At 36.2% G+C, this 24,130-nt stretch overlaps 4 protein-coding genes across 5 annotated transcripts; 2 read left to right on the forward strand and 2 right to left on the reverse strand.

The window, feature by feature from the left end:
* Window positions 1–6,435, reverse strand: LOC117330695 (4,5-DOPA dioxygenase extradiol-like). Of its 2 annotated transcripts, XM_033889152.1 has the most exons (4): window positions 4,953–6,435; window positions 4,666–4,722; window positions 2,083–2,522; window positions 1–912 (listed from the first exon to the last, which is right to left on the reverse strand). In XM_033889152.1, exons 2-4 carry the CDS (start codon window positions 4,692–4,694, stop codon window positions 512–514), a joined length of 870 nt encoding a protein of 289 aa, XP_033745043.1. In that variant the 5' UTR covers window positions 4,695–4,722; window positions 4,953–6,435; the 3' UTR covers window positions 1–511. The 2 variants fall into 2 exon arrangements, with proteins under 2 accessions (XP_033745043.1, XP_033745035.1); XM_033889144.1 differs by lacking the exon at window positions 4,953–6,435 and having other exon boundaries at window positions 4,666–4,920.
* A 229-nt stretch (window positions 6,436–6,664) lies between these two features.
* On the reverse strand, window positions 6,665–9,045 carry LOC117330707 (neuronal acetylcholine receptor subunit alpha-6-like). The gene has a single exon (XM_033889163.1). It carries the CDS (start codon window positions 8,971–8,973, stop codon window positions 7,639–7,641), a length of 1,335 nt encoding a protein of 444 aa, XP_033745054.1. The 5' UTR covers window positions 8,974–9,045; the 3' UTR covers window positions 6,665–7,638.
* A 2,905-nt stretch (window positions 9,046–11,950) lies between these two features.
* On the forward strand, window positions 11,951–13,627 carry LOC117330718 (acetylcholine receptor subunit alpha-like). Its single transcript, XM_033889173.1, has one exon. It carries the CDS (start codon window positions 11,997–11,999, stop codon window positions 13,197–13,199), a length of 1,203 nt encoding a protein of 400 aa, XP_033745064.1. The 5' UTR covers window positions 11,951–11,996; the 3' UTR covers window positions 13,200–13,627.
* Window positions 13,628–20,689: 7,062 nt separating this feature from the next.
* Window positions 20,690–22,265, forward strand: LOC117330729 (acetylcholine receptor subunit alpha-like). Its single transcript, XM_033889184.1, has one exon. It carries the CDS (start codon window positions 20,743–20,745, stop codon window positions 22,057–22,059), a length of 1,317 nt encoding a protein of 438 aa, XP_033745075.1. The 5' UTR covers window positions 20,690–20,742; the 3' UTR covers window positions 22,060–22,265.
* The last annotated feature ends 1,865 nt before the right edge of the window (window positions 22,266–24,130 follow it).

Raw genomic sequence — 24,130 nt, forward strand, 5'->3', positions numbered from 1 at the left:
AATTTTAATAATTATTCCATGTTTATAACAACAATGTGGAAATAGTGAAATCGTTCCGCGGAAGGATTTTAACCATGTATTCATACGCACTGATCAGTGTTAATCTGGTCAAATTCATGAGCAAATGAAACAGATTAAGTTTGATAGTTTCATTGAGTCCAACTTGAGTAGAAATTGGAATATATGGCAAATGAAATAAAATGTTTGAGTAATGAATAGCTTTTTAAAGCTTAAAATGAAATTTCAATGGGCTTTGCATCATATGAGAAATGATAGTCTTAATTATTAACCAAAATAGCCAAAATCAGATACAATATTGAATAATGTTTAAACTTTAACACCAGTCATGATTTTATGGTTTGTCTCTGCATCCATTTTGATAAAGTAGGGAGGGGGTTTATGGAGTAAATAATGTTATCAAAGTTAGATTATTTTGAAGAAAGCAATATGACAATGAATTAGGAATGCTATTAAATGGCATGAATAGTGTATGATAACACAAGCTTTAGACCTATTTTGCTGCTGGAAATCTGTATTGATCATTCAACAAACATCCTACAGAAAATTCCGAAAAAAGAATTTCTGCTGCCTGATATCCACTTGCTGCACAACATATGGCGATGGGGATGAAATGTTCACTGGTAGGATGTGCCTTCGAAAATGTCTTCACTTTTTTATATTCCAGAAACTTAGTTTTTCTCTCACTAGCGCTGTATTTTGAGTTAGACAACACATTATGAATCCATTCCTTGAACGGCTCTGCCCACATTAACCCCTCGGGAGACAATCCCCCGTGTGTAGCAAATCCGCTTCCTATCACCAGTACATTTTCCTTACATAGGTCCGACAATGCCTCTCCAATCTTCAGGTGTTCACTCATGTCCAGGCTATTAAGGAGCGACACTTGTATCACTAGTAAAAGAAATCAATAAAAAAAATTGTCATTTGACATTTCAAATCTTCATTAATAATATTTTAAGCATTTTTCGCTTGTATAATTTTTCGGGAAATTGATAACGTTATCTTTCTTTAAAATATATGCTACCCGTTAATTAACACATTCGATTTTGTGTGGATGATTTAGCATTGAGTTAATACAAAATCGCCAGATCATCAGAGTGCTCTCCCATGTCTAAACATTCACTCAACTGAAACAAATTCACTGTTAGAACCAGGAGGTTCATAAGAACAACATACCGACATAATAACAAAACAATTTGGTTCATTTAAGACTTATTAAAGTGACGTTTTAAATAATTAAAAAAAGAAAATTTGTATTCAAATATGAAGTGGTCCTGAAACATTGTATATATGAGGAAATGGAAAATAAGTCGATATATCTCTTATATATGTTCAAAAGATGGATTGATTCCAGTTTTTGCTCGATACTGTTAAGCTGTCTTGGGTACGGTTGATAGTGTTTTAGGCACAGCGTATGGTAGACTTACTTAACATTACATCTATGTAAGAATGGAGTAAATGATAGCAGCAAGTGGTAATTGGACTTGGGAGTTTATGCAGAATAAAAATAAGTAGTTTCCCCTATGTCACATATTATCATTCCAACAGTACATTGGGTTGTGTAGGGTCATTTTTCTCATACCAATGTTTGTTCCTCCAATCGCGTCCTTTCATGTATCTTCATACAAGATTTCTCAATAACTACTTTCATATAACAGTGACTTGAATTATAATTATTATTTTGATTAAAGACTTAGTAGGGGTAAAATCCAGTGATCGGATGATATTAGAGAACATATGAAATAACTTTTGTAACTCCTTGCCGCTTAGCCTCAGTTTGATGGTGAACCTGTGTCTTCACGCTAAACAGGTAGGTCGGCAAAAGTTAAGTTTGCTGCAATACTTTTGAAAAACACTGAGATGGTTAAATTAGTGACTACATAGATCCAGTTAAAATCCAGGGAACAAAATCAAACAGAATTTGTTTTCGTTTTCTCAATTAAATCAAACAATATAAGTAAATGTTGTTCAAAAATGATATTATTGCGTCCCCATTTTCTTCAAAACTGTGTTTTAACATTGATTACTTAGTAAATGGATATATTACCCTCGATAACGTACCTGGAATATCAGCCGCCGGGAACACTAGTTTTAAGGGTACGAACACACCATGATCCAATCCCCGCTTCTTCTCCTCCTTACACTCGATTCCTCCTGCCTCTAGTAATTCCTTGACCCTCCTGGCAACATCCAGATCCCCAGTTACTGGCCACTCAAGTGTGTAGGTCTCTGGTGGGAACCCGCCATAGTCGTATAACAGGGAGTGCTTGTCATTTGTGTTGATACAACAGGTCTCTTCCTGCCAATGTGCACTCAACACAACAAGGGCTCTGGGAGGTTTGATATGATTGTCAGACACAAAGCTTTTCAAAACTCTTGCTGCTTTGGAATTTTTGTCTAAACCTTTGAACATCGGTGCCTGTTCGGCATCCATATAAAACGAAGGACCAGCCCCATGAGACAGGAATATTATGGGCTGGATCGAATTTGCAGTCATTTGCCTGTAGGAAAATAAGAATGTAGCTATCAAACCTTTTTAAAGATTATATTAAATCAAATGTTTCTTTTTTGCACATTTACATATATGTCTCGTTCTAATTTTATTAACATGTATTTTATATATTATTAGACGATAGCTTATTGGCAGATAACTTGTATATGTATTGTTCAAAAATGCCTGATATGCTGAAACCCTTGAGAAATTGTGTGTACTATAAATTATTGGGCTGTGACAGTTTTAGGGAGAAATAAATACTTTATTTGATATATATAATGTTATTATCAGAAGATAAGGATGTTTTCACGATACCTCTTGCATGTGCTTTACTAGAGAATAACACATTTTTATATATTGATTTAATAAATAATCTATAAAATTGAATTAATTAGTATTTATAAGTATTTATAAAGTATTCTGTCGGAAATTATGAAAAGGACTATGATATTAACTTGATTAAATTATTACTGCCAAGTATCAAATCTTATTCAATACATCTTCGAAAACTCCCTTAATGAGATAGGGTTACACAATCTTTTTACCTTTTAATGTACTGAAAGTTATTCTTTCTCTTTATGTTCATTGTTTTACTTGTACTCTTTATTTGTCACGTTTATTCGAATTATTTACTTATGTATTTGTTGAATGTACATGAATGTAACATGATAATTAATACTGTATGTACACTGTATATATAATGCATAAACGATTAATAATACATATTGATTAATATGTTATTACTGAAGCTAAATAATGCATGTATGTGTGAATTAACTAAAAATTGCCTTTGTACGAATGCATACGATACTTGATAACGGATGTAAGGTATGTGTGTAGTTGTGTCTGAATTCAGTAATATAAGCAAATTGCGAATCGGTCTCTTCTTGGATACACAGTATACGTGTATATATTATTATGCTTATCTTAAAAAATCTTTCAAGAAGAAAATAATGATAATAATAAATCTTCGAATATTGACAATTATGAATCCTTCAAAACAACTATTTTTTCATAATAGGATTAGATACACCCACCGGTTTAATGTATATACATCCCAGTGTGATATGCGTACGGGGCAACATTTGTGACTGATGAACACAAGTGACTGATGATCGCATGACCATTTATCATAATATCATATTGGCCTCCGCTGTAAATATACATTGAAGTACTTTGTTTGATTGACATTTTCCATCCGAGTGCTGATCTTCCTCCCATTCATATTACCATTTACATTTAATTTACATATTACTTCCGTGCTGTAGAGCTCAGTTTCATTATAAACGTGTGTATCAAATAAAAACCAGAAAAAAATATGTGTGGTGATTTATTGGCTCACATTCTTTATGTTGATTTTGCTAATTGAAAAATTCCAATTAATAATTACAATTCGTAGAATTATATGTATGAAATATATCAGCAAAGGTGAGCGGAAGAAAAATTAGTCAGCCAAAAATGACTATATATAAATATAGTGAAGCACATTTAAGCGCTTAAAATACTACAGGTATTTTGATTAACACAATCTTAACAAATATATTAACAAACCTGAACTTTTTTGTATCTAAAATAAATAAGCTTGTAAATAATATTTTATTATTATAAAGTAGACGTTGCTATTTACATGTATTGTTAGTGTGCTTTGAGGTGGTATTGCTACCATCGGCATTTATCGTCAAGTGATGGATTGGATAATTGGATAAATAAAAATGATATACCATAAAAAGCTAAAGAGTAAACATGATAAGACAACTTAGAACTGTAAAAGATTAGATGGTGACTGTGAGTGTAAGAAGCGACAACTCTGGGTAGAGCTTGAATAAACAACACCATGCGTGCTGTGAATTATCTCTCTTTGTTTACAAATATATATCCTATTTACTTCCGGTTTTTTTCTAATAACCCAACGAGTGTTTCCCTTTGATATCAATGCATGTATAAATCCTGATGAACCCTTCCTTGCAAATATATCACCAACAATAACTCTCAATTTTCACTACTTATACTACCAATGGTCTTCGATATAGAATCTCTCATATCTGGTCGTGTTTACAAATGTCAATCGGCCTGTTAGAATATCAATTGTCTCATAAATAACTTCATAAATCGATTATATCATATCTTACATTTAACGCTGTTTTGATTACCTTTTAAACATCCACAGTTTCCTGCTCATCAACGTTCTGTGCACACTTTGATAAAGCCTGCAAAGAGGGATCACTTGCGTATGGTTTATGTTCTAAATATTCAACTCTGCTAGCTGGCAAGATGCCAGGTCATAGACATAATGCAATGTTTAACAGGTATACCTACACTCCAATTGATTCGTTACTCGAATAGATACTTCTGATAAACACGGACAACTAGGGTGTTGTTTAGGATTGAATCTTAATATAATTTAATAAAAAAAAAACATAGCTTTCAAAATAAGTACCTGATAGCAAAACTGAATTTCTATTTTTACTATTGTAACGCTGTATGTTCCCGCTCCTTTGGAATAACGTGCCGTTAAAACAAAAAGAAAAAACATGTTCATTTGTAACTATATTTTACTGCACTTTTGGAAGTTTAGGATAAGTTACACGAACAATATTTTAATACCAGTTTGCTATGAATTAGTTGTTCCACAGACAGGTACAGTAAATAGTCTCAAACAATAACAACAAAGAACATCGACATATAAACATATCAACTGTAAATTGTAACCCTAATAACGAGGACAAAATATGAAAACTATCTCCTGGATCTAGCCAATAGATAAATGTAAACCAATAAGTTACCCACTGATGAAAATTTATTATATGGATACTCTAAAAATACCAGACAAGAATTCCACTAACATCTGAAATATAACTCTATAGCACTAAACAGAAACATTATATCTACGACAAAGACCACCGACAATAAGATATAACAAACTCAATATGTTATAATGTTTTCTGTCTTCCATTTTAGCTGGAGTCATAATTGTCAAGTTTCCACACGGTAAGCTTCTCATACATCTATCCGTTTTATACCCTTTTTTAATATTACCTTAAAATAAAAAATCATAATATATAAAACAAATCTATGCATAGCCATTTGCATCGATTTTTTCTTTTTGCTGTACTCATATATCTTGGCAATATTATTCGATATCAGCTAAGTATGTATTAATTAGTCCAGCAATTATTTTAAAATAGGGATACAAACAAAACAAAGTAGAAGCAAGAAACTAATTTCAACATAATGTAACCATCGTACTCCACAATAATTTCATCTATATCATATTAGAAAAGTAATACCAAAATCAATCTTCGAGAAAGTCTTTCATCCTAGGAACAAACAATTACATGTTACCGCAAACTCATATTAGGAGACAGTGTACGGCAGAGTAATTACCAATTTAGTAGCATTAAGAATCAATCATTTCAAAAAGAAATAAATTAAAATACAATGTATTTGACAAAATATCGGTAACCCCAATAAAAATGTATGTTCGATTTATGAAAACATTTGTGATGACCTCCATTTGCCTTTTCCGATATATACTGCAGAATGCATACATGTAAATATTTGTAACATAGGTCTAACATTCCAAACCAAATGATATGAAAAAATCAATCAAGTTTTGTTAACTTGAATCAAGCATGTGAATCTAATGAGGTAATGACATCGGAACCACCATACATATGCAATATATGTATATTTCCATCGATACCAGGTGTTCAGGAAGGGTGAGGTATGGCTTCATAATAATTAAAAATGACGACATATTTGTGTTCATTGCATTGACATGTAATCGACAGGTTTCCACTTCATTTGAACTCTAATATATTAGTATCTTTTATCCTGCAACTGCCACCGCATTGTCGGAATACACCCACCGTATATATTTTTGCTGTATACGGCAGTGACGGAAAACAGCTGTATTTTGGAATCTTAGCACGTGCGTCAGTTCGACTGACCTACTTCAAAGTGAAACTACGTTTAAAAGGCGAACATATTTCTGTCTTTTTTGACACCGTTTCACTTAAAAATGATTATTTTTGATGATTATTTTAATGACTGTTGCAGGATAAATAGAATACATGGTCAGTGTCTTAAAATGTAAGCTGTATTTTTGGCTCGGGGCAGAAAGACAAAAGTGGCTCGCCAAGGCTCGCCACTTCTTGTCTTTCTTTACCCTCGCCAAAATACAGCTTATATTTTAAGACACTGACCATGTATTCTCTATTTCTATGTCAAATACTATCAGATGAATTGGTTCGATTGTTCCTGTTTGTCGACCTTCGGGGAATACTTTTGAGATAGATATGGCCAGATGATATAACGTTATCAACACTCCACACAACCACTGTTGTGGTTAATAAACCACAGTTCTTCTAATACGGAAATACGGTTGTCGGTTCTTCCAGCCTTACCTACCACAAAGCAATGCTGTAACAACCGAATCGCGAGGACGCAGCAAACTTTCTCATCTGCTCTACGTCTCAACAGGACAATGAAGTTAGCTAACGAAAATGTCACGAAGAGTCGACATTAGCGAGACACTCCTTTCTTATGTGAATTTGCTAATGAATTAAGTATAAATAATGATCATTCCATCTGATATGGAATGCATATCAGAAAAAGTTCCAAATTTCGGCTTTAACACCGCCTTCAAACAGTCCAGGATTGAACAATGCATAATACCGTTAGGCGAAAATATAGAAACCCAACTGATTAACTGGTACGATAATATTGCAGCAATATCTCTATCGACACCATATTTTACCAGAAAAATTAACCACGACTCACAAAAACTATGGCGTCATGACATTCGTTGATTTTTTATGATAAAGAATCAGATCTGATATTAGAAAAGGTGTGCATTATATAATCTTAAACAACAACAGGAAGAAAAATAACAAACATTCTGCAAAGTGTACCGAAATAATGACTGCTGTGTTAATTGATTCATCAATAGAATATCAAGCTATAATATATCCAATGGAATGGTAACACTTTGATATTGACTCAAATGATAAAATTTCTCGAGTTGATGTCCCAATGGTAATTGTGATCCGCATACGCCGATTGCTTTAATTATCTAACACTTTCCAATGTAATGTGAACACTTTATAGTGTAACGCTTCACTTCAATTTACATTGGCGCAGATGAAATATGAAACGGTGGTAGCGATGGTGAAAGAAAAGAAAAGAAAGAACAACAACGTATCAACGATCTTCGCCGCCATGTGCCAGGTAACTACTTCCGGTTGATGATCAGGAATCATGGGTACGTTGTCAGTGGTAGGTTTCTCTTGACCTTGTGACATAGGTAGTATACTAGTGTAAAATAGGTCATGATTCCGTTTTGAAGAATCCACATCAAGTATATGGTTGTTATCTAATCCATTGTTTGTTTTACTGTCGCTTCCATCAGGTCTGTGTAGTCGTTCGCTAGTGTTTACTTTTTTGCGCCTGAATATGTTTTGAGTGTACAAGTACAATGTCCGTACCCATTCAGGAACTGGTTCATCCTCATCGTGTTTACTGTATGTTCTTATTTGAAATATATTCACCGTTACTATGACGACGCTGATGCCAACCAATGAAAGTAGATAATAGGAAATATAAGACATTGGTTGTGATGAAGCAGGCATCCTGTCACTCACCACAGTCATATACACAGTAAAGGCTAGTAACACTGTGATACTATACGAAGCCCTTTCTCCGGAGTTAAATGGCAGGAGAAAAACGAACAGGTTCACAAAAGCCAGCATAATGACAGGTATCACAACACTCACCAGAAAATTCATATGACGTCTTTCGATGGTTATAAAGAACTCCGCAATATCAAATGATCCCGACCAAAGATATGTTAGTGACGCTTTCACATCCCATTCACTATTCATATGAAAATAATTGAACAGAATAGTAGAAGAAGGTATCTTGAGCTTCACCTGTTGACTCGAGTATCCCCACGGGCTTAGTTGTAGTTGACATGTTTGTTGATCGAATGGATATCTGTATACATTTGGTGTACAAGTGGCCGTCAACAAAGCACCTGGTGTCCATGTAACATCACCATTTGAAGATAATGAGACTTTGAAATGTTTATTGCTAATTGGTTGAAGAGAATCTGCTGGGTTACATAAAAACATTTCTGGTATCCATAATTTGCTCTGTGGAAACGTCAGTGATGTTGTATTCCCGAACGAGGTGGAATTCCACACCAAACTTTCATCATTCCAGGAAATATACAAGATGACAACCATCGATATCGTTCCTGCAACATCATCAAAGTCATTGATGGAGACAATATCGAGGTCGATGTTTACAGTTATGGGTTTTGACTGGTCTTCTACTGGTCGGATGTCTTTGGAATAATTTTGAAACAAATCTTGTAATAATAATTTACTCTTCTCTATTGTAGTCGCTTCGACAACTATGCTACTTAGAACTGTGATAAGCAAGGGGAATATATCCATTTTACCAAAACCACAGGAGTAGTCAAGAAATACAAAAAGTATATATTTTTCACAACTGGCACCTTGCGTGCTGGGTTGTAAATAGCGTCTTAATTCAACCATCATCAGAACCCATCCTTATATCACGTGTTTGGAGAGGGAGTATTGATCGGGTAATGAAATAATAATCTCCTTGGGTGAAAAATCCACCAATATTTACCGTAAAAGTTAGTTTATTGAACAAGTAATTAGATACCATGTAAAAGTGTCTGACCAATATTCTAATGACGTATGTACACTTAACGTCCCCAGAACAGTAATGATCGGCAATAATGGACAATATACATGATAAGTATATATCGGTATGAAATACATAGGGGACAACAATCAGACATCAAACACCATATGATAATAATAGAGAAACGTAATAGCCAATTACTGGTAAATCACCTAACGCTTTGCTATCACATTAAAGTGGCTATTTACATAGTGTCTTTTGTGTTTCTTTGGTAAATAATAACACATTAAAGCCTATGTCCAGCGTCCTTATTGTCTACTTTCATCATCTAATGACCATGTCAATTATCTCTAGTTTCTATGTACATTGTTCATTACAAATCCTTTGTATGCTAAGTACTTGGAAGTCAGTGCCAGAACATGTACTTAAACAAGGCAATATGAAAACGAAAGCAGTACTGTTTAGTTATTCTGTTGCCAAAATATGAAAGTTAACGAGATCATGTGGTAAACTAAAAGAGACGGTTTACAACTAAGCAGTATGATAAATGTGCTTACTTCAATTTCAAAAGAGGGTGTTGTTGATGAAGCAGAAGACCATTACCCAGTGCTTCTTATGTTGTCTCCATGCAAATATATTTCATGTTCATATTTTTTCATCGCTTTATTGAATTCGATGTAGAATTGCGGGTTTTTATTCATATTACTGGGCATAATATCGTCAGAAAAAAATTCAACGAAACGTCAATAGGAATGAAGATGGACATGAAATAAATAAAAGTAACCCGTATCACTACCAGATATCTCACATCACTACCAAATAACCCATATCACTACCAAATAACTCACATCACTACTAAATAACCCGTATCACTACCAAATAACTCACATCACTACCAAATAACTCGCATCACTAACAAATAAATCACATCACTACCAAATAACCCACATACCTATCAAATAACCCACATCCCTATCAACTAACCCACATCACTTACAAATAACCCACAGCACTACCAGAATTACGCACATCACTACCAAATAACCAACATCACTACCAAATAACTCACATCACTACCAAATAACCCATATCCCTATCAAATAACCCACATCCCTATCAAATAGCCAACATCAATACCAGAATTACGTACATCCCTACCATTTAACCCACATCACTACCAAATAAGTGGCTTCAGTGTCACAATTTCCGCGATAGATGTCGGCTGCTGGCAGACAAAAGTTTAGCATATGTTTCGTATTCTGCAGGATGAGAGATATGTGTTTTACTTAAAACTGTAGTATTGTTAAAACGATGATCAATACAGATCAGAACCTTTACCCTCTATTCATCCCATGTAAAATCATGCCTGGTATAAGACATTTTACCTTCTGACTGGGTTGGACGTGTCCCCTTGGTCTCTTTAGGAGCGATGTTATGCTTGATGCAGATTTCCCGGCCTTGTTGGCATGTCCTTGTAAGTAAGAAAGTCCAAATATATAGAGAATACATGGTTAATGTCTCAAGATATAAGCTTCATGTATTTTTGGCAAGAAGTAGAAAAGACAAAAGTGGTGAGCATTGGTGAGCCACTTTTTCCTTTCTATCCAGAGCCAAACGTTCACACTGAGTACACACTGAACCAGAAAGAGAACATTGGGTTTCCACATCTACTTATAAAAGATAATATGGTAAGGCGAAAACATGGTTCTTTTAACGATTATGACTTAGCAGTGTACCCTATAGCTTCAAATAGGTTATAACGTGATAATGCTTCAAGGGCAAATATATCTAACATGATCACATGACGAAATAACTAAGAGATATGAAGTATAATAGGAATTCCAACAGGTAGATATGATATCGAATATTTGTTTTCTATTTGGTTCTACTGTATCTAACTCTCAATCAAAATTCGATTAGAATATTTCTTGGTTGCATTGCATGAAAGAAAACACGAATTGAATGAAACTAAATGAATGCATGTGTGATATTTCTTTTCCAGAAATGTAGTAACAAGGAAATGGGCTTGAACATAGATTGTTAATCAGGCTACGGTAACGTACAATTGTTCGTTCGAATGTTTTTATTGTTTACATTCACAAATTACTAGAATTGGTATTGATGCCTGCAATTCTACTTGTTTCTGCATGCTTTTCGATAATTTCTAACTCTTTCATATTTGTGGAATGCCTGGAGAAATGTTGATTTATATCAATTGTACGAACAACCTGAAACAAAAGAAAATTGTACCATTCTTTCTAACATAATTTCAATAATTTTAACAGCTATCATTCCCTTTTCTTTAAATCATATTTCATCAACTACAAAGAAACTCAATTATGAGTCATTGAGGCGTTTAGGGTGGAAAACAAGAACGCTCGATGTCGTTATATAAGACTTAATGCATTATCATATAGCAAAAGTATAAAGTTAATGTCCAAATAGACCAAGGTTTTGAACCCCACTTTGTTTCTCCATTGTCATTATATCGACTATGAGTTCCAATTGTTGTCATCTGTGTACATTTCATACATTTATACTGAAACACTTATCATATATTGGGTAAATATTGGTGAAATTTCCACTTGTTTTATTTGCCAATAATTGATCTTATTACAAACATATGATAGAAAGGATAGATTCGGGTAGCAAGGATTATTCTTTTTATAACCACTCTTAAGGTGAAAGGGATATCCAACTACTTTAGTGTAGGAGTCGACCACACCTGTATTGGCAGAGGATGGATTTGTTCGTATTTATCGTGTTTACCATAGTTCTAATCAGTAACGTTGTAGAGGCGACTACAATGAAGAACAGTAAATTATTATTACAAGATTTGTTTCAAAATTATTCCAAAGACATCCGACCAGTAGAAGACCAGTCAAAACCCGTAACTGTAAACATCGACCTCGATATTGTCTCCATCAACGACTTTGACGAAGTAGCAGGATCGATATCGGTGGTTGCCATCTTGTATATTTCCTGGAATGATGAAAGTTTGGTTTGGAATTCCACCTCGTACGGGAAAACGAAGTCATTAACGTTGCCACAGAGCATAGTATGGGTCCCAGAAATGTTTTTGTGCAATCCAGCGGATGCTTTTCGGCCAATTACTGGCGAAAATTTCAATGTACTGTTAATGGCAAATGGTGATGTTACATGGACACCCGGTACTTTGTTGACGGCGACATGTACACCAGATGTATACAGATATCCATTCGATCAACAAACATGTACACTACAACTAAGCCCGTGGGGATACTCCAACCAGCAGGTGAAGCTCAAGATACCTTCTTCTACTATTCTGTTCACTTATTTTCATATGAATAGTGAATGGGATGTGAAAGCGTCACGAACATTTCTTTGGTCGAGATCATTTGACGTAGGGCAATATCATATTGTTATCAAGAGACGTCATATGAATTTTCTGGTGAGTGTTGTCATACCTGTCATCATGTTGGCTTTTGTGAACCTGTTCGTTTTTATCCTGCCATTTAACTCGGGAGAAAGGGCTTCGTATAGTATCACAGTGTTACTGGCCTTTACTGTGTATATGACGGTGGTGAGTGACAGGATGCCTGCTTCATCACAACCAATGTCTTACATTTCCTTTTATCTACTTTCATTGGTTGGCATTAGCGTCGTTATAGTAACGGTGAATATATTTCAAATAAGAACATACAGTAGACACGATGAGGATGAACCAGTTCCTGAATGGATAAAGAAAGTGTACTTCTACACTCAAAACGTGTTTAGACGCAAAAAAGTAAACAATAATGAACAACTACAAAGATTTGCTGGAACCGACAGTAGCAACTACGTAGACAACGTGGGAACGCAAGTAAAGGCTCTGGATTCTTCAAAAGGAGCAAATGAGTTATTTTACACTGGTAACTTACATGAGTCGCAAGTGAAAGAGGAACCTACTTCTATCACTTACAGCATACCAATGATCCCTCCCAGAGAACCTAGAAATAGTCACGTGGCACATGGCGGCGAAGATCGTTGATAAGTTTTACTTCTCTCTGTTTCTATTCCTCATCATCATTACCACCGTTTCATATTTTATCAATGTTAGTGTCAATTGAATCGGCCATCACGGTCAAAATGACTAATCTAACATTCAGGTGAGTTCGCGTTAGAGAGAACACGTATAGCCTCCTTGTGGATCATGAGTATCATCAGTTCATCCAGTAGAAAACGGACAGAAACTTTAGAATGCGAACACATTTACTAGAAATATTTGTAGCTAAACATTCTTTTTCACACCAAATGACTTGGTATTTCGTTTCCATCTTAGTATATGGTGACTTTTAAAGCGATAACCGATGTGACGGTGGTTATTCTGATTATTTGTGCATAATGTGTTGAATGTTTGTTCCAGTAGAATTCCATGAATATCAATGAAATTAATGAGTTTTACTTTTATATAATTTGATATACATTGTACTAATAAATGACGATTCCGTTAGAATCAGATACTCAAGTATTACATGTGTCTTTTATAACTGTTTTTGTCAAGGAAAAATGACATCTGAAAGTTATGATGTCGCAGAGGTTATTTTTTCACCAGTTAAAGGTACGACCGAAAGCATAGCTTCCTTAATATCAGGGTGTTGATGTATAATTATCATAAATTAATTAAAACAGTCTCCATATGACCCTGGCTGCTAATAGGACGTTAAATAAAATAAACCAAACCAAATCATGATATCAGTTAAGGAAACGTCATTGATTTAGACAAATGAGGAAAGTATCACGGAATTTTAAGGCTATACCGTATAGAGGGAAATTTTAGCGGTCATAAAATTTGGCGATTTGGTCATGAAAACTGAAAGTTAAATTTTGGCGAATTAAAATTTAGCGATTTCCCTTAAATCTAGGGTTTTAATTTGACGTTGAGCATATATATTACCTACTGATATATAGAGATACAATCTAATTATGTTATGTCCATACATTCAATTCATGTTGATTAAGTGTGTTGTGTATTATCGATCCTCTGTCTCGAAACCGGAAACTATTACCAAATAAATTCAGACGAAAACATACATATGAGTATATGTACAAGCAACAGACAAAGGGAATGTAATCAACCGTAAGATATTGCCATGGTCATCTATTGTATGATGTGTATATGTATACAGGTAAGTTAAACAATGAGACTACAGGTAAAGTGTTAACATCCGTTCATTGAATGGTATGGGTAGATGGCTTTGTTTTCACAAAAAAATTATTATGATGCGATATATGTCATACTTGTATTGCTATACATATATCGTGAGTAGTTGTTCACTAACTATTCGTATTACATGTACCTATCGGCATTTTGGCTGACAATTGCCAGGCAACAACCAACGTTACGCACAAGTCGTTACTCTCTTGAGTTATCAAAGGTAAATGGCGGTCGGAAAGGAAACTATTTGGGAAATTGAAATTTTCGCGTCTTTTTATTTGGCGGTGTTAAAATTTGACGGGTTAAATTTTGGCGATCTTTATACGGACCCGCCAAATTAAAGCCCCGCTAAAAGTTCCCGCTATACGGTATCACATCGTTCTGGGCAGGCAACACAGACTTGGTGAGTATTAACTGCATGGTACTTCCGGAAGTTCCGGGTGCCTCGTGTGACCTGCTTGTCAGACGCGTGATGGACATGTGAGAGCTGTCAGACAGGTCTGTATTAGATCCGGACAACATACGGCACTGCTGGCTACCTGCATGCCAGCTGCATGATACCTACGTCGAAGTTGCCAGCGGGTCGTACAATCCAAATCGTCTGCGTCTCTCCGGCTTCAACCACCCCGGGTATACCAAGACCTGGACCCCCTTCTCTCCGTCTTTTGATGCGATGCAGCTGCAAGCTCGCTTGTACCGGCATGATTTCAAATTGTGCATGCATGATGCCCAATTGATCCTTTATGTGTGCCCTGCTACCCACTCAGTATAGATGCCTTCTATATACTAGACCAAAATGACAATTGAAGGGATTCCTCTGATGGGGAGACTATTTATGTGAAAGAGCTCCTCGCAGAACGCCAGTAACTTGGTCGCATCCAGTCCTCAGATTACCAGCAGGAAGGAAGCTATTCGCCCTCGACATGTCCTCACTTTCCTTCGTATACCTCGCTCCATGCCCGCAAAGATATGCCACACTCAGTACCAACGCCGTTCCTCACCATCAAAACGCATGCTTCATACCACAGGCGCTTGCACAGAAAAAGTGATAATTTCAACTCCGTCACAAGCGAAACGGCACCCCTACTCCTTCCAATCGACTTAAAAACACACTATATACGACCGTCATCAAGAAACATTCATCTTAAACCCACCTTGTCGTTCAATACTAATTGTTACATCTAAAATACGATAATCCGTGAAAACATCGCCGAATTTGTCCTTCAGTACACCATGTTTCAAACTGCTCCCTCAGCCCACATACGTCTGCTTCTGATTAGTTTTGATAGAAAAAAATATTAGCCCCTACTCCTACTATATCAACAAGGTGTAACACTCGAGGATCTACGATACATCGACTGTGGAACGAAAGTAAACTTGATTGGTCGACAATTATAGTTAGTATTGTTTATAAAGCTTTCGACCAATCAGATTGCCTCCCTGCATACCGCATTAAAAAATACAGACTACTTCCATTCCACAGTCGATGCATCGTCGGCTTTCCCGATCGCTTTTGATCCATCTTCTCATCTTTAAATCATTGTCACAAGACACAAGAATAACGTGCATTGATATTAAGGATTCTAATCCAAGGTACATTACTGAAATTATGTGCATTTGATATTTTAGACGAATTGAAGCTCAACCTTTAATTGTTGATATAGTAGGAGTAGGGGCTATTTTATCTATTAATACTAACCAGAAGCAAAAACCTGTGTTCAGCCTCTGCAGATTCTTAATTTTACATTCAGGGTCGAAAGGTCATGCGGTTATTTGATCGGCTGCCGCCATGTGCACTTTTTGGGGTCATCTCGGCATACTTTATTCTAGGTGCTAGGACGTCATTTGTGAGATAACGAATCAATTAGAATGTTTTATGTCAGCAATAAGATCGTCCTTTCCTTTTCTTCAACTGCATAGTTTCGGTAGTTGTTAAAATTTCGTGTTGAAATCGACAGATTGCATGTAACGATGCAGGACCTGGACGTTATAGATAATTTCTTCGCCATGAACAAACAGTATCGGTTGCACTTTTTCAATTTAAAAACTTGAACGGGGTAATAACTGTGCATGGTTATGCCCGTCTTCAATAAAAAAAACATGTGCAACTGCTTGACTAGTTTAAAAGAATTTGAAGTTTATTTTTCGAAGGCTTCTTGAAAATAGCCTGAAGTTTGTTGGGGGGGGGGGGGGGGGGGGGGGGGGGGGGTGTTCTGGCGTTAGCTCTTAATGCTTCAAAATTCTTCAACAACCTGTATAATTATAATATACGATATACAGTAGCGTGGAATCACATAGATAATCAGTATAACGAAGAAATACTTTACAATGCGTTAAACGCCTTGCCATTGTTCACACAAAGATTTTACCAGTCGAAATCAAGTAAGCAAAGAATACCCTTTCAAACATTTGAATAAGAAATTGTTTACAATAAAATGATACTCATCCTCAATATTTCTATTATCACACAGTGACAAGTCTACATGCGAGTCCCGAGCCCTGTTTATACTCAAAAAATGTCTGGAAATATTAAATTTAACATTGTGGGACTCATTGTATTTAACAACACAGCTGAAAAGAATGAAAAGTTGATGGTTAAACATGAACAAAATGGAAATAATTTAAATGTCTGTCCTCCTCCGCTCTAATGACTGTTTAATAAATAAACAGGTCTGAAGTATGATCTTCCTATTTGACGACAACATTTGTAAAAATATGTTAAAATGAATAAACAGGTCTGAAGAAAGAAAGATATAGGTGGCATTATTCGTGATGAACTTTTCTTACTTGTTGACCTGATTGCAGCAACCTTATAAGAGTTTGTCATAAAAAGAAGCATTTTGTTCTACCTTAAAAAAGAGTATGCAAATTCATTTCCTTTTTTTCAAGCATGAAAGGCCTTTACCTACTAATGTATGTGATTGCAGACTGGACATTCTTGACATAGCTTGCATTTCTTGTGTGCTGTCATATTCGGTGCATGAGACTCTCGCGTTTAAACTAATATATGATTATTAGTTTTATATCACCGTTCAGTAAACGAAACTCTTCAAACATATCGTAAGTGAGACGAAGCTCTCCAAATAGCCTAAGCGCTTTCGGGATATTATGCGAATTGTCAACAGACGTGAAAATGCATGCGGAGATGACCCAAAAAACTGCACTTGGCGACAGTCGATTATATAAACGCACAACCTTTCAATTCCGTATGTAAATAAAGAATCTGGACAGGCTGAAGGGAGCTGTTTTCAAAATGGTGTCTTGAAGGACGAATTCGGCGATGTTATCAAGGATTATTGTGTTTTGGATGGTACAATTCGTATTGAGTGACAAGGTAGGTTAAAGATGAATGTTTCTTGATCACGGTCGTTTATAGTATGCGCATTGTCAGTTTGAATAGCAAATAGAAGGGATATGCAATCAAATAATGTTGAACAGTTGAAAAACAGCTTTAAATACAGAGGTGATAATGAATTTGAAATCTGAAATTAAGAAAACAACACCTACTAGAGAAGAAATGGTTTCTAAATTCAAAGAAATGAAAGAGAGAGGAAACTACATTCTTCTTTTTGGAGTTCCGGAACAAATCCATCATGATGGAAAGAAACGTATGGGAAAAGATACCAAATTAATTGAAAAGTTATTAGAAGTATGCGGTGTATGAAATGAAGAAGGACCAGGGGAAGCGATACGACCAGGAAAGAACAGAGTTCAGGGACACAGCCAATAGAAACAGGCCTATTCTTGTTCGCTTTGAAACGAAGACACCAACAAAGAAATATTTTAAAGTATTAGAAGAATTTGAAGTCATCGTTAATTTTCCTCAATACGAATCAGAAACGATTTAACAAGATGACAGAGGTAGAGAGAAGTCATTACAGGAGTAAGCGAGGCAGAAAAAACACGACGAAACGGAGGACTATATATATATCGCGTCAGTGGACCGCCTTGGAGTAGAAAAATTAAGTGTCTTCCGAAAACGAGAAACACAGTATAAAAAGAGAAGAAACGTTTTAATGTCATTTCTTACACTTAAATAGTTACATAGAAAGGTCCTCAGAGTAGAATCTAAACCGTGATATATTTAAAATATAATGCACATTATAATTTTAAACAATCTCCTGACAGTGTAATTCTAGGTATGGATACTAGTATAGAGGCATTGTGTTTCCCTGTATCCATCATTAACTAAAGTTGCGTCATATGCTTACGCGCATTAAAAACCCACAACTTCCCTTTTGCATTTTCACAAGTTCCTCGATCCAAGGTCTGATCTATCAGCACCGCTCCTTTACTCTGATTTGACCACGTGTATTCGCTGGAGCAACCGTAACGACATCGCAGAGTTCTTCAAGATCCATTTGTCGTGCGGCTAGCGTTCGCTGGTTGCAAGACAGTCGCAGGAGTACGGTTCCCACGGGCATAGTTCGTTGCATGTGAAATGTCGATTCCCAAAAAAACATCGCACGTACCCCCTGCAATTCGTACGTCAGATTTACGATACACCTGCAATCACTTCTCAACTATCCCCGAGTCTATGATCAGCCAAGGCACAGAATAAACGATCAGCCTCTACGACTGTCGTCTACAATGATATAAGGCGAAAAACGCAGAGACACGTGATTAAAGAACCGATCCTGTTGTGACGGAGATTGTCTCGCTTATTTAATCCTGTAATGTCCTTCTACAGAAAACTTTATGTTGATGACCATATCTGTTAGTGTGACATTGCACAATGTTTTCATTTTCAACAATGTTTAAAGATCATTAAGCGTTCATACAAGTTATAAATATGCCAACATCTTTTCTAGTCCACGTAGTATAAACGAAGTTGAAAAAAAGATCTACCGCTCGTATGCGATCGCTGTCTGTTCCGTCGCTCTTGCATTCAGACAAATAAGAACTCGTATTTTAACCCGTGTTATTCACTCATATATTGCCTTAAGATACACACAATGTACATGTTATTATAAATTTGAAAAAGGAAAACAGAATTTTGACGTGTTATTAAGCCGTCATTCCAACTCGATATAACGTAGGCAAAATATGATAGATTTAGACGAAGACCTTTGGAAATGGCAGAATGAATTATGCATTCCGGAAGGCATGCGTCTTCTGCCTCACCGATGACATTCACATTGTAAATATAGGTCAAATTCTGATGAATCTCAATATGAAAAGAGAATTGGTGATAAAGGAACCTTCAGGCATATAAAGTATCGAAAATGTCGCATTTCATTCATCGCACGGGGAAACATTTTTTTCCCAATAAATGATGTCTGTGCACTGAAAGTTTGTTTTCAGTCAGCAGTCGGCATACATCCTGAAAATCGTGTTTAAGAAAACCAGACCCATGATTTTCGAATCAAAGCAAACATTGTGTTTTGGGAAATCGGGAATTTACCATATATATATACGTAAAGTTACGTTTATTATACAGTTAGTTGTAGTTTAGTTGCCAGCAAAGATCGAGGAGTGTTGCTGCAGTGGAATATATATCTCATGTCTTCACGCATTTTCAAGTTTTAAGACAATTAAAATAAAACGTCAATAATTCGAAAATCATGTCAGTTACCTGATCAGATATATTCTTAGATGAATCAATTTACACTCCTCTGAAAACAAAAACCGAACTGGCAAACAAAGGGAGGGCAGAATTTGTCCCCACGGGTATGTCAATAGTCTGTTGAAAGATATCCACACCAAAGTCAACAGAGATATTGAACTTCAGTCGTTCAAACCATGTACAATGAAACCTGACTTTACCTATCACAGACTTTAACTTTGTCACTTCGGACCATATCCACCAGAACGGTTATATGTTCTACTATTATTGCCAACACACTCTCATTTCCGACACTTTGACTTGGTCCCATACAGTCTCGTAAAGTCAGGCTTTACAGTATCCCAATTCACCTTTCTTGAAAATCGAATATACAGTATGTATATCTTTTGTATTTATGTTCATGTGAAAAGAAACGAAAAATGAGCAAGTATCCAAAAACACCAAACCATTATAAGATCGGGTTCTGTCATTAACTGTCAAATTGGTCTATCGACATGGATTTCAGATATTCCAGTTTTTGCCTATCGTACCCATTAAATTGATTATCCTTCCAATTACGTGAAATTTTCATATCCAATATCATTACTAATAATACCTGAACACGATCTCTATTCTCTAAATATTTGCTAATAAGACAAAAAGGAGATAAATATTTGCTGAATCACCACTTAGAGGAACATTTGCTTTGATCGATCGTGTTTCTCGCAGTTTCGTATCAAGAGACGTAGCCCGTGACTAAGTCCATCAGATGTACAAGAGGGAGGCATTGCAGCAAACCGGGGTGGTAAGACAGGTGTGCGTTGGTTAACGATGTACCTTTCCCCGTTCTTACTTATAGTCCTTTGTGGCAATGCTGTCGACACGACTACAATGGGGAATACTACATTATTATTACAAGATTTGTTTCAAAATTATTCCATAGACCTCCGACCGGTAGAGGACCAATCAAAAGCCGTTACTGTGAACATCAACATGGATGTCATCTCCATTAACGATTTTGACGAAGTAGCAGGAACAATATCGATAAATGTCATCTTGTATATTTCCTGGAATGACGAAAGTTTGGTATGGAATTCTAGTTCGTATGGAAGTACAACGTCGGTAACGTTCCATCAGAACAAAATATGGCTACCGGAAATGTTTTTATGTAACCCGGCAGATTCATTTCTTCCAATTAGTAATAAACATTTCAAAGTCTTGGTAACTTCAAACGGTGATGTGACATGGATACCCGGTGCTCTGCTGATGGCAACGTGTTCGCCAGATGTTTACAAATACCCATTCGACCAACAAACGTGTTCATTCCAACTGAGCCCGTGGGGATACTCGAATCAACAGGTGAAGCTCAAGATACCTTCTTCTACTCTTCTGTTTACTTATTTTAATATGAATAGTGAATGGGATGTGAAAGCGTCACATACAGTACTTTGGTCGGGATCATTTGATATGGCGCATTTCTATATAACTCTCGAGAGGCGTCATATGAATTTCCTGGTGAGTGTTGTCATGCCTGTCATCATGTTGGCCCTTGTGAACCCATTCGTTTTTATTCTGCCATTTAACTCGGGAGAAAGGGCTTCGTATAGTATCACAGTGTTACTGGCCTTTACTGTGTATATGACGGTGGTGAGTGACAGGATGCCTGCTTCATCACAACCAATGTCTTACATTTCCTATTATCTACTCTCATTGGTTGGCATCAGTGTTACCATAGTAACGGTGAATATATTTCAAATAAGAATATACAGTAAAAACGATGACGATGAACCAGTTCCTGAATGGATAAAGAAAGTGTACTTCTACACTCAAAACGTGTTTAGAGGCAAAAAAGTAAACACAAGCGAACAACTAGACAGGCCTGCTGGAACCGACAGTAAACCATACAATTGGTTAGATAATAAGGGCACACAATTTTTGGATCAGGACTTTTCAAAGAGAATTAACATGCTACCTGTATCACAAGTGAAAGAAAACCCTACAATTGACAACGAGCCTATGATTCCCGACAAACCACAGGAATTCATCACTTGGCACATGGCGGCGAAAATCTTTGATAAAATGTACTTCGTCTTCTTTTTATTTGTCACTGTTGTTATCACTGGTTCATATTTCATCATTGCAAACTAAATGAGCGAAAATGTCAAAATGAGTTTTATCATTGAATGTTAGTCCGCAGATATGTAAAAAAATCACAGATAATTAGCCTTTGTGGTGTAAATAAGGATGTCTTATTATATGTTTTATGTTTGTAAATGTTATCATCCTGTTACATGTCACATCGCTAGATTTTCTTGTAGTTTTGATATATGACAAATAAATGTAATGTGAAATCATTTTACCGATATTAGTAGTTATCTATGATTAGGTGTGTCCTTTCCCATGTACCGTACATTTTCCTCGTCTCATCTAAGTCCACAGTAAGAGCAAATACTGAAGTATGACAATGATAATGATGTTTTATGTACCGCTATATCACAGCAACATAGCCGTCTCAAAGCGTTTCACAAATATAACAAGCCCGACATTCTATCTCCAAACCAATTAAAGTAAAAATCACCAAAATAAGATGAATAAGGACATCATTTGGAAATACAAAATTGAAAAGACAATTCAAAAGTTTGGTCGAGAAAATAGACATCTCAAATAGAAAGGCATAAATTGGTGTGCCAAATCTGTTGAAAAAAAAAAAGATCGTTACTTACAGCAATGGTATTGGTTACCTGGAATTCATTATTTTCATAATAATGCATAAAATACAGGCGTTAGCCTCGCTATTTTCAATGCGTGTTTGTATCACCGTTCACCTTTTCATGGAAATGGGAGCTGTTGTAACAAGAGGCCCATTGGCCCAAATATCTGTGGGCACGAGATTGAATTTGACTCCTTACAGATGTCGGCTCAATAAAAGTCGCAGAACTTAAGTTGAAATTTAGTTTTAAAAATGACAGCCCTGTTTTGTTTATGCATCTAGGAACGACTCATGTTAGTGTTCCTCCATACTTTTTATTATAAAATCCGTCGGGGTTCTCGTTACATAATCAAGGACACAAAGCGATAAGCCAAGGGAGATAACTGTTAAGACAATCAAATTATACAACAAACCCCACTTCTTAAAACATAACTGAAACGCTAACATGTAATCACATCGGAAACATATTGCAATATTTAATTTAGTTCGAACAACCCTTCAACATTTGATCAAACTCAGTTAGTTTCAAAACACTACAACGGAAGTATGATTACAGACCAGATTAGCAAAGTGAATTCATAATCAAATTCGCCATGGAGAGGATAGGCCAATCTTCCGATGTAGGATGTACAGGCAAATGTGAATCTGAACGGATCGCTGAAAATAAACGTCTATCGCACCAGCACTTAGCATTCGAGTTCTACGGCCATCTCCAGCACAAACTAGGCGTGGTAATAACCTTCACCAACAGTGCAAACGAAGTCATCAATGATCACGTAGACAAAGATAAGGAAACCCAACACCTTAGATCATTATTTGGCCAATGTGACTAATGCAACTCTAATTACTATCTTTCCGTAATAAAGTAGCGATAGAAAGATCAGGCACAAACAACGAGACGATCCACTGTGGGCATTCCTAACATCAGGGTCCGAGTAAGTCGGTTTTCATTTCAAACCTGGCAAGAGCTGATGTGAACTTTTGGTTTCCCCAAATGAGAAACCTAGGAAAGAGGACAAATATAAGATTCCATGTACCACCTGTTCCGTTTCCTACATGCATGTGACAGATCTCTGCTTACCTGGAACAAGGGAAAATGCAGGAGCACGCCCTACAGCCCGGTCACGAGACCGACTGACCTGGAGTCTCTGTTATAGACCAAGAACAGGATTTGATGCAGACGGGAAGCCATTTACAGCAGACTCCATCCCGAAAACATCAACAATGATGGCGGGAAGTAGCCTACAATCTGTCCCCGTCTACGGCAATCTCTCCCAGAGTGTATTGCGGTTCCGTGTTATGAAAGGATAGTCACTCCTTCAGTGACGTACCATGCCACCAAGCGTCAACCACCTCACCACTAGATCATGTCAAAACGAGATAAAATGTCGGCGATGTAGCATCTGTAACTGGTAGTATTCAGTCAAATGCATTAGGCGTATTAACAGTTTATTCAGTAAGCTTTCGCAAAATCGATTGTTCAAAACTTTTATGGAGATGGCTTCAAAT

The sequence above is a fragment of the Pecten maximus genome, chromosome 1, assembly GCF_902652985.1.
Source record: "Pecten maximus chromosome 1, xPecMax1.1, whole genome shotgun sequence".
Classification (NCBI taxonomy): domain Eukaryota; kingdom Metazoa; phylum Mollusca; class Bivalvia; order Pectinida; family Pectinidae; genus Pecten; species Pecten maximus.

What these genes read in the sequence shown, in the direction of transcription:
- LOC117330718 (XM_033889173.1), top strand. Translation starts at nt 11,997, where the DNA reads ATGAAGAACAGTAAATTATTATTACAAGATTTGTTTCAAAATTATTCC.
- LOC117330729 (XM_033889184.1), top strand. Translation starts at nt 20,743, where the DNA reads ATGTACCTTTCCCCGTTCTTACTTATAGTCCTTTGTGGCAATGCTGTC.
- LOC117330707 (XM_033889163.1), bottom strand. Translation starts at nt 8,973, where the DNA reads ATGGATATATTCCCCTTGCTTATCACAGTTCTAAGTAGCATAGTTGTC.
- LOC117330695 (XM_033889152.1), bottom strand. Translation starts at nt 4,694, where the DNA reads ATGAGCAGGAAACTGTGGATGTTTAAAAG. An exon ending in AAACTGTGGATGTTTAAAAG is followed by an intron (nt 2,523 to 4,665) that starts GTAATCAAAACA and finishes ATTTTCCTACAG; the next exon opens with GCAAATGACTGCAAATTCGA. An exon ending in CCCGGCGGCTGATATTCCAG is followed by an intron (nt 913 to 2,082) that starts GTACGTTATCGA and finishes TTCTTTTACTAG; the next exon opens with TGATACAAGTGTCGCTCCTT.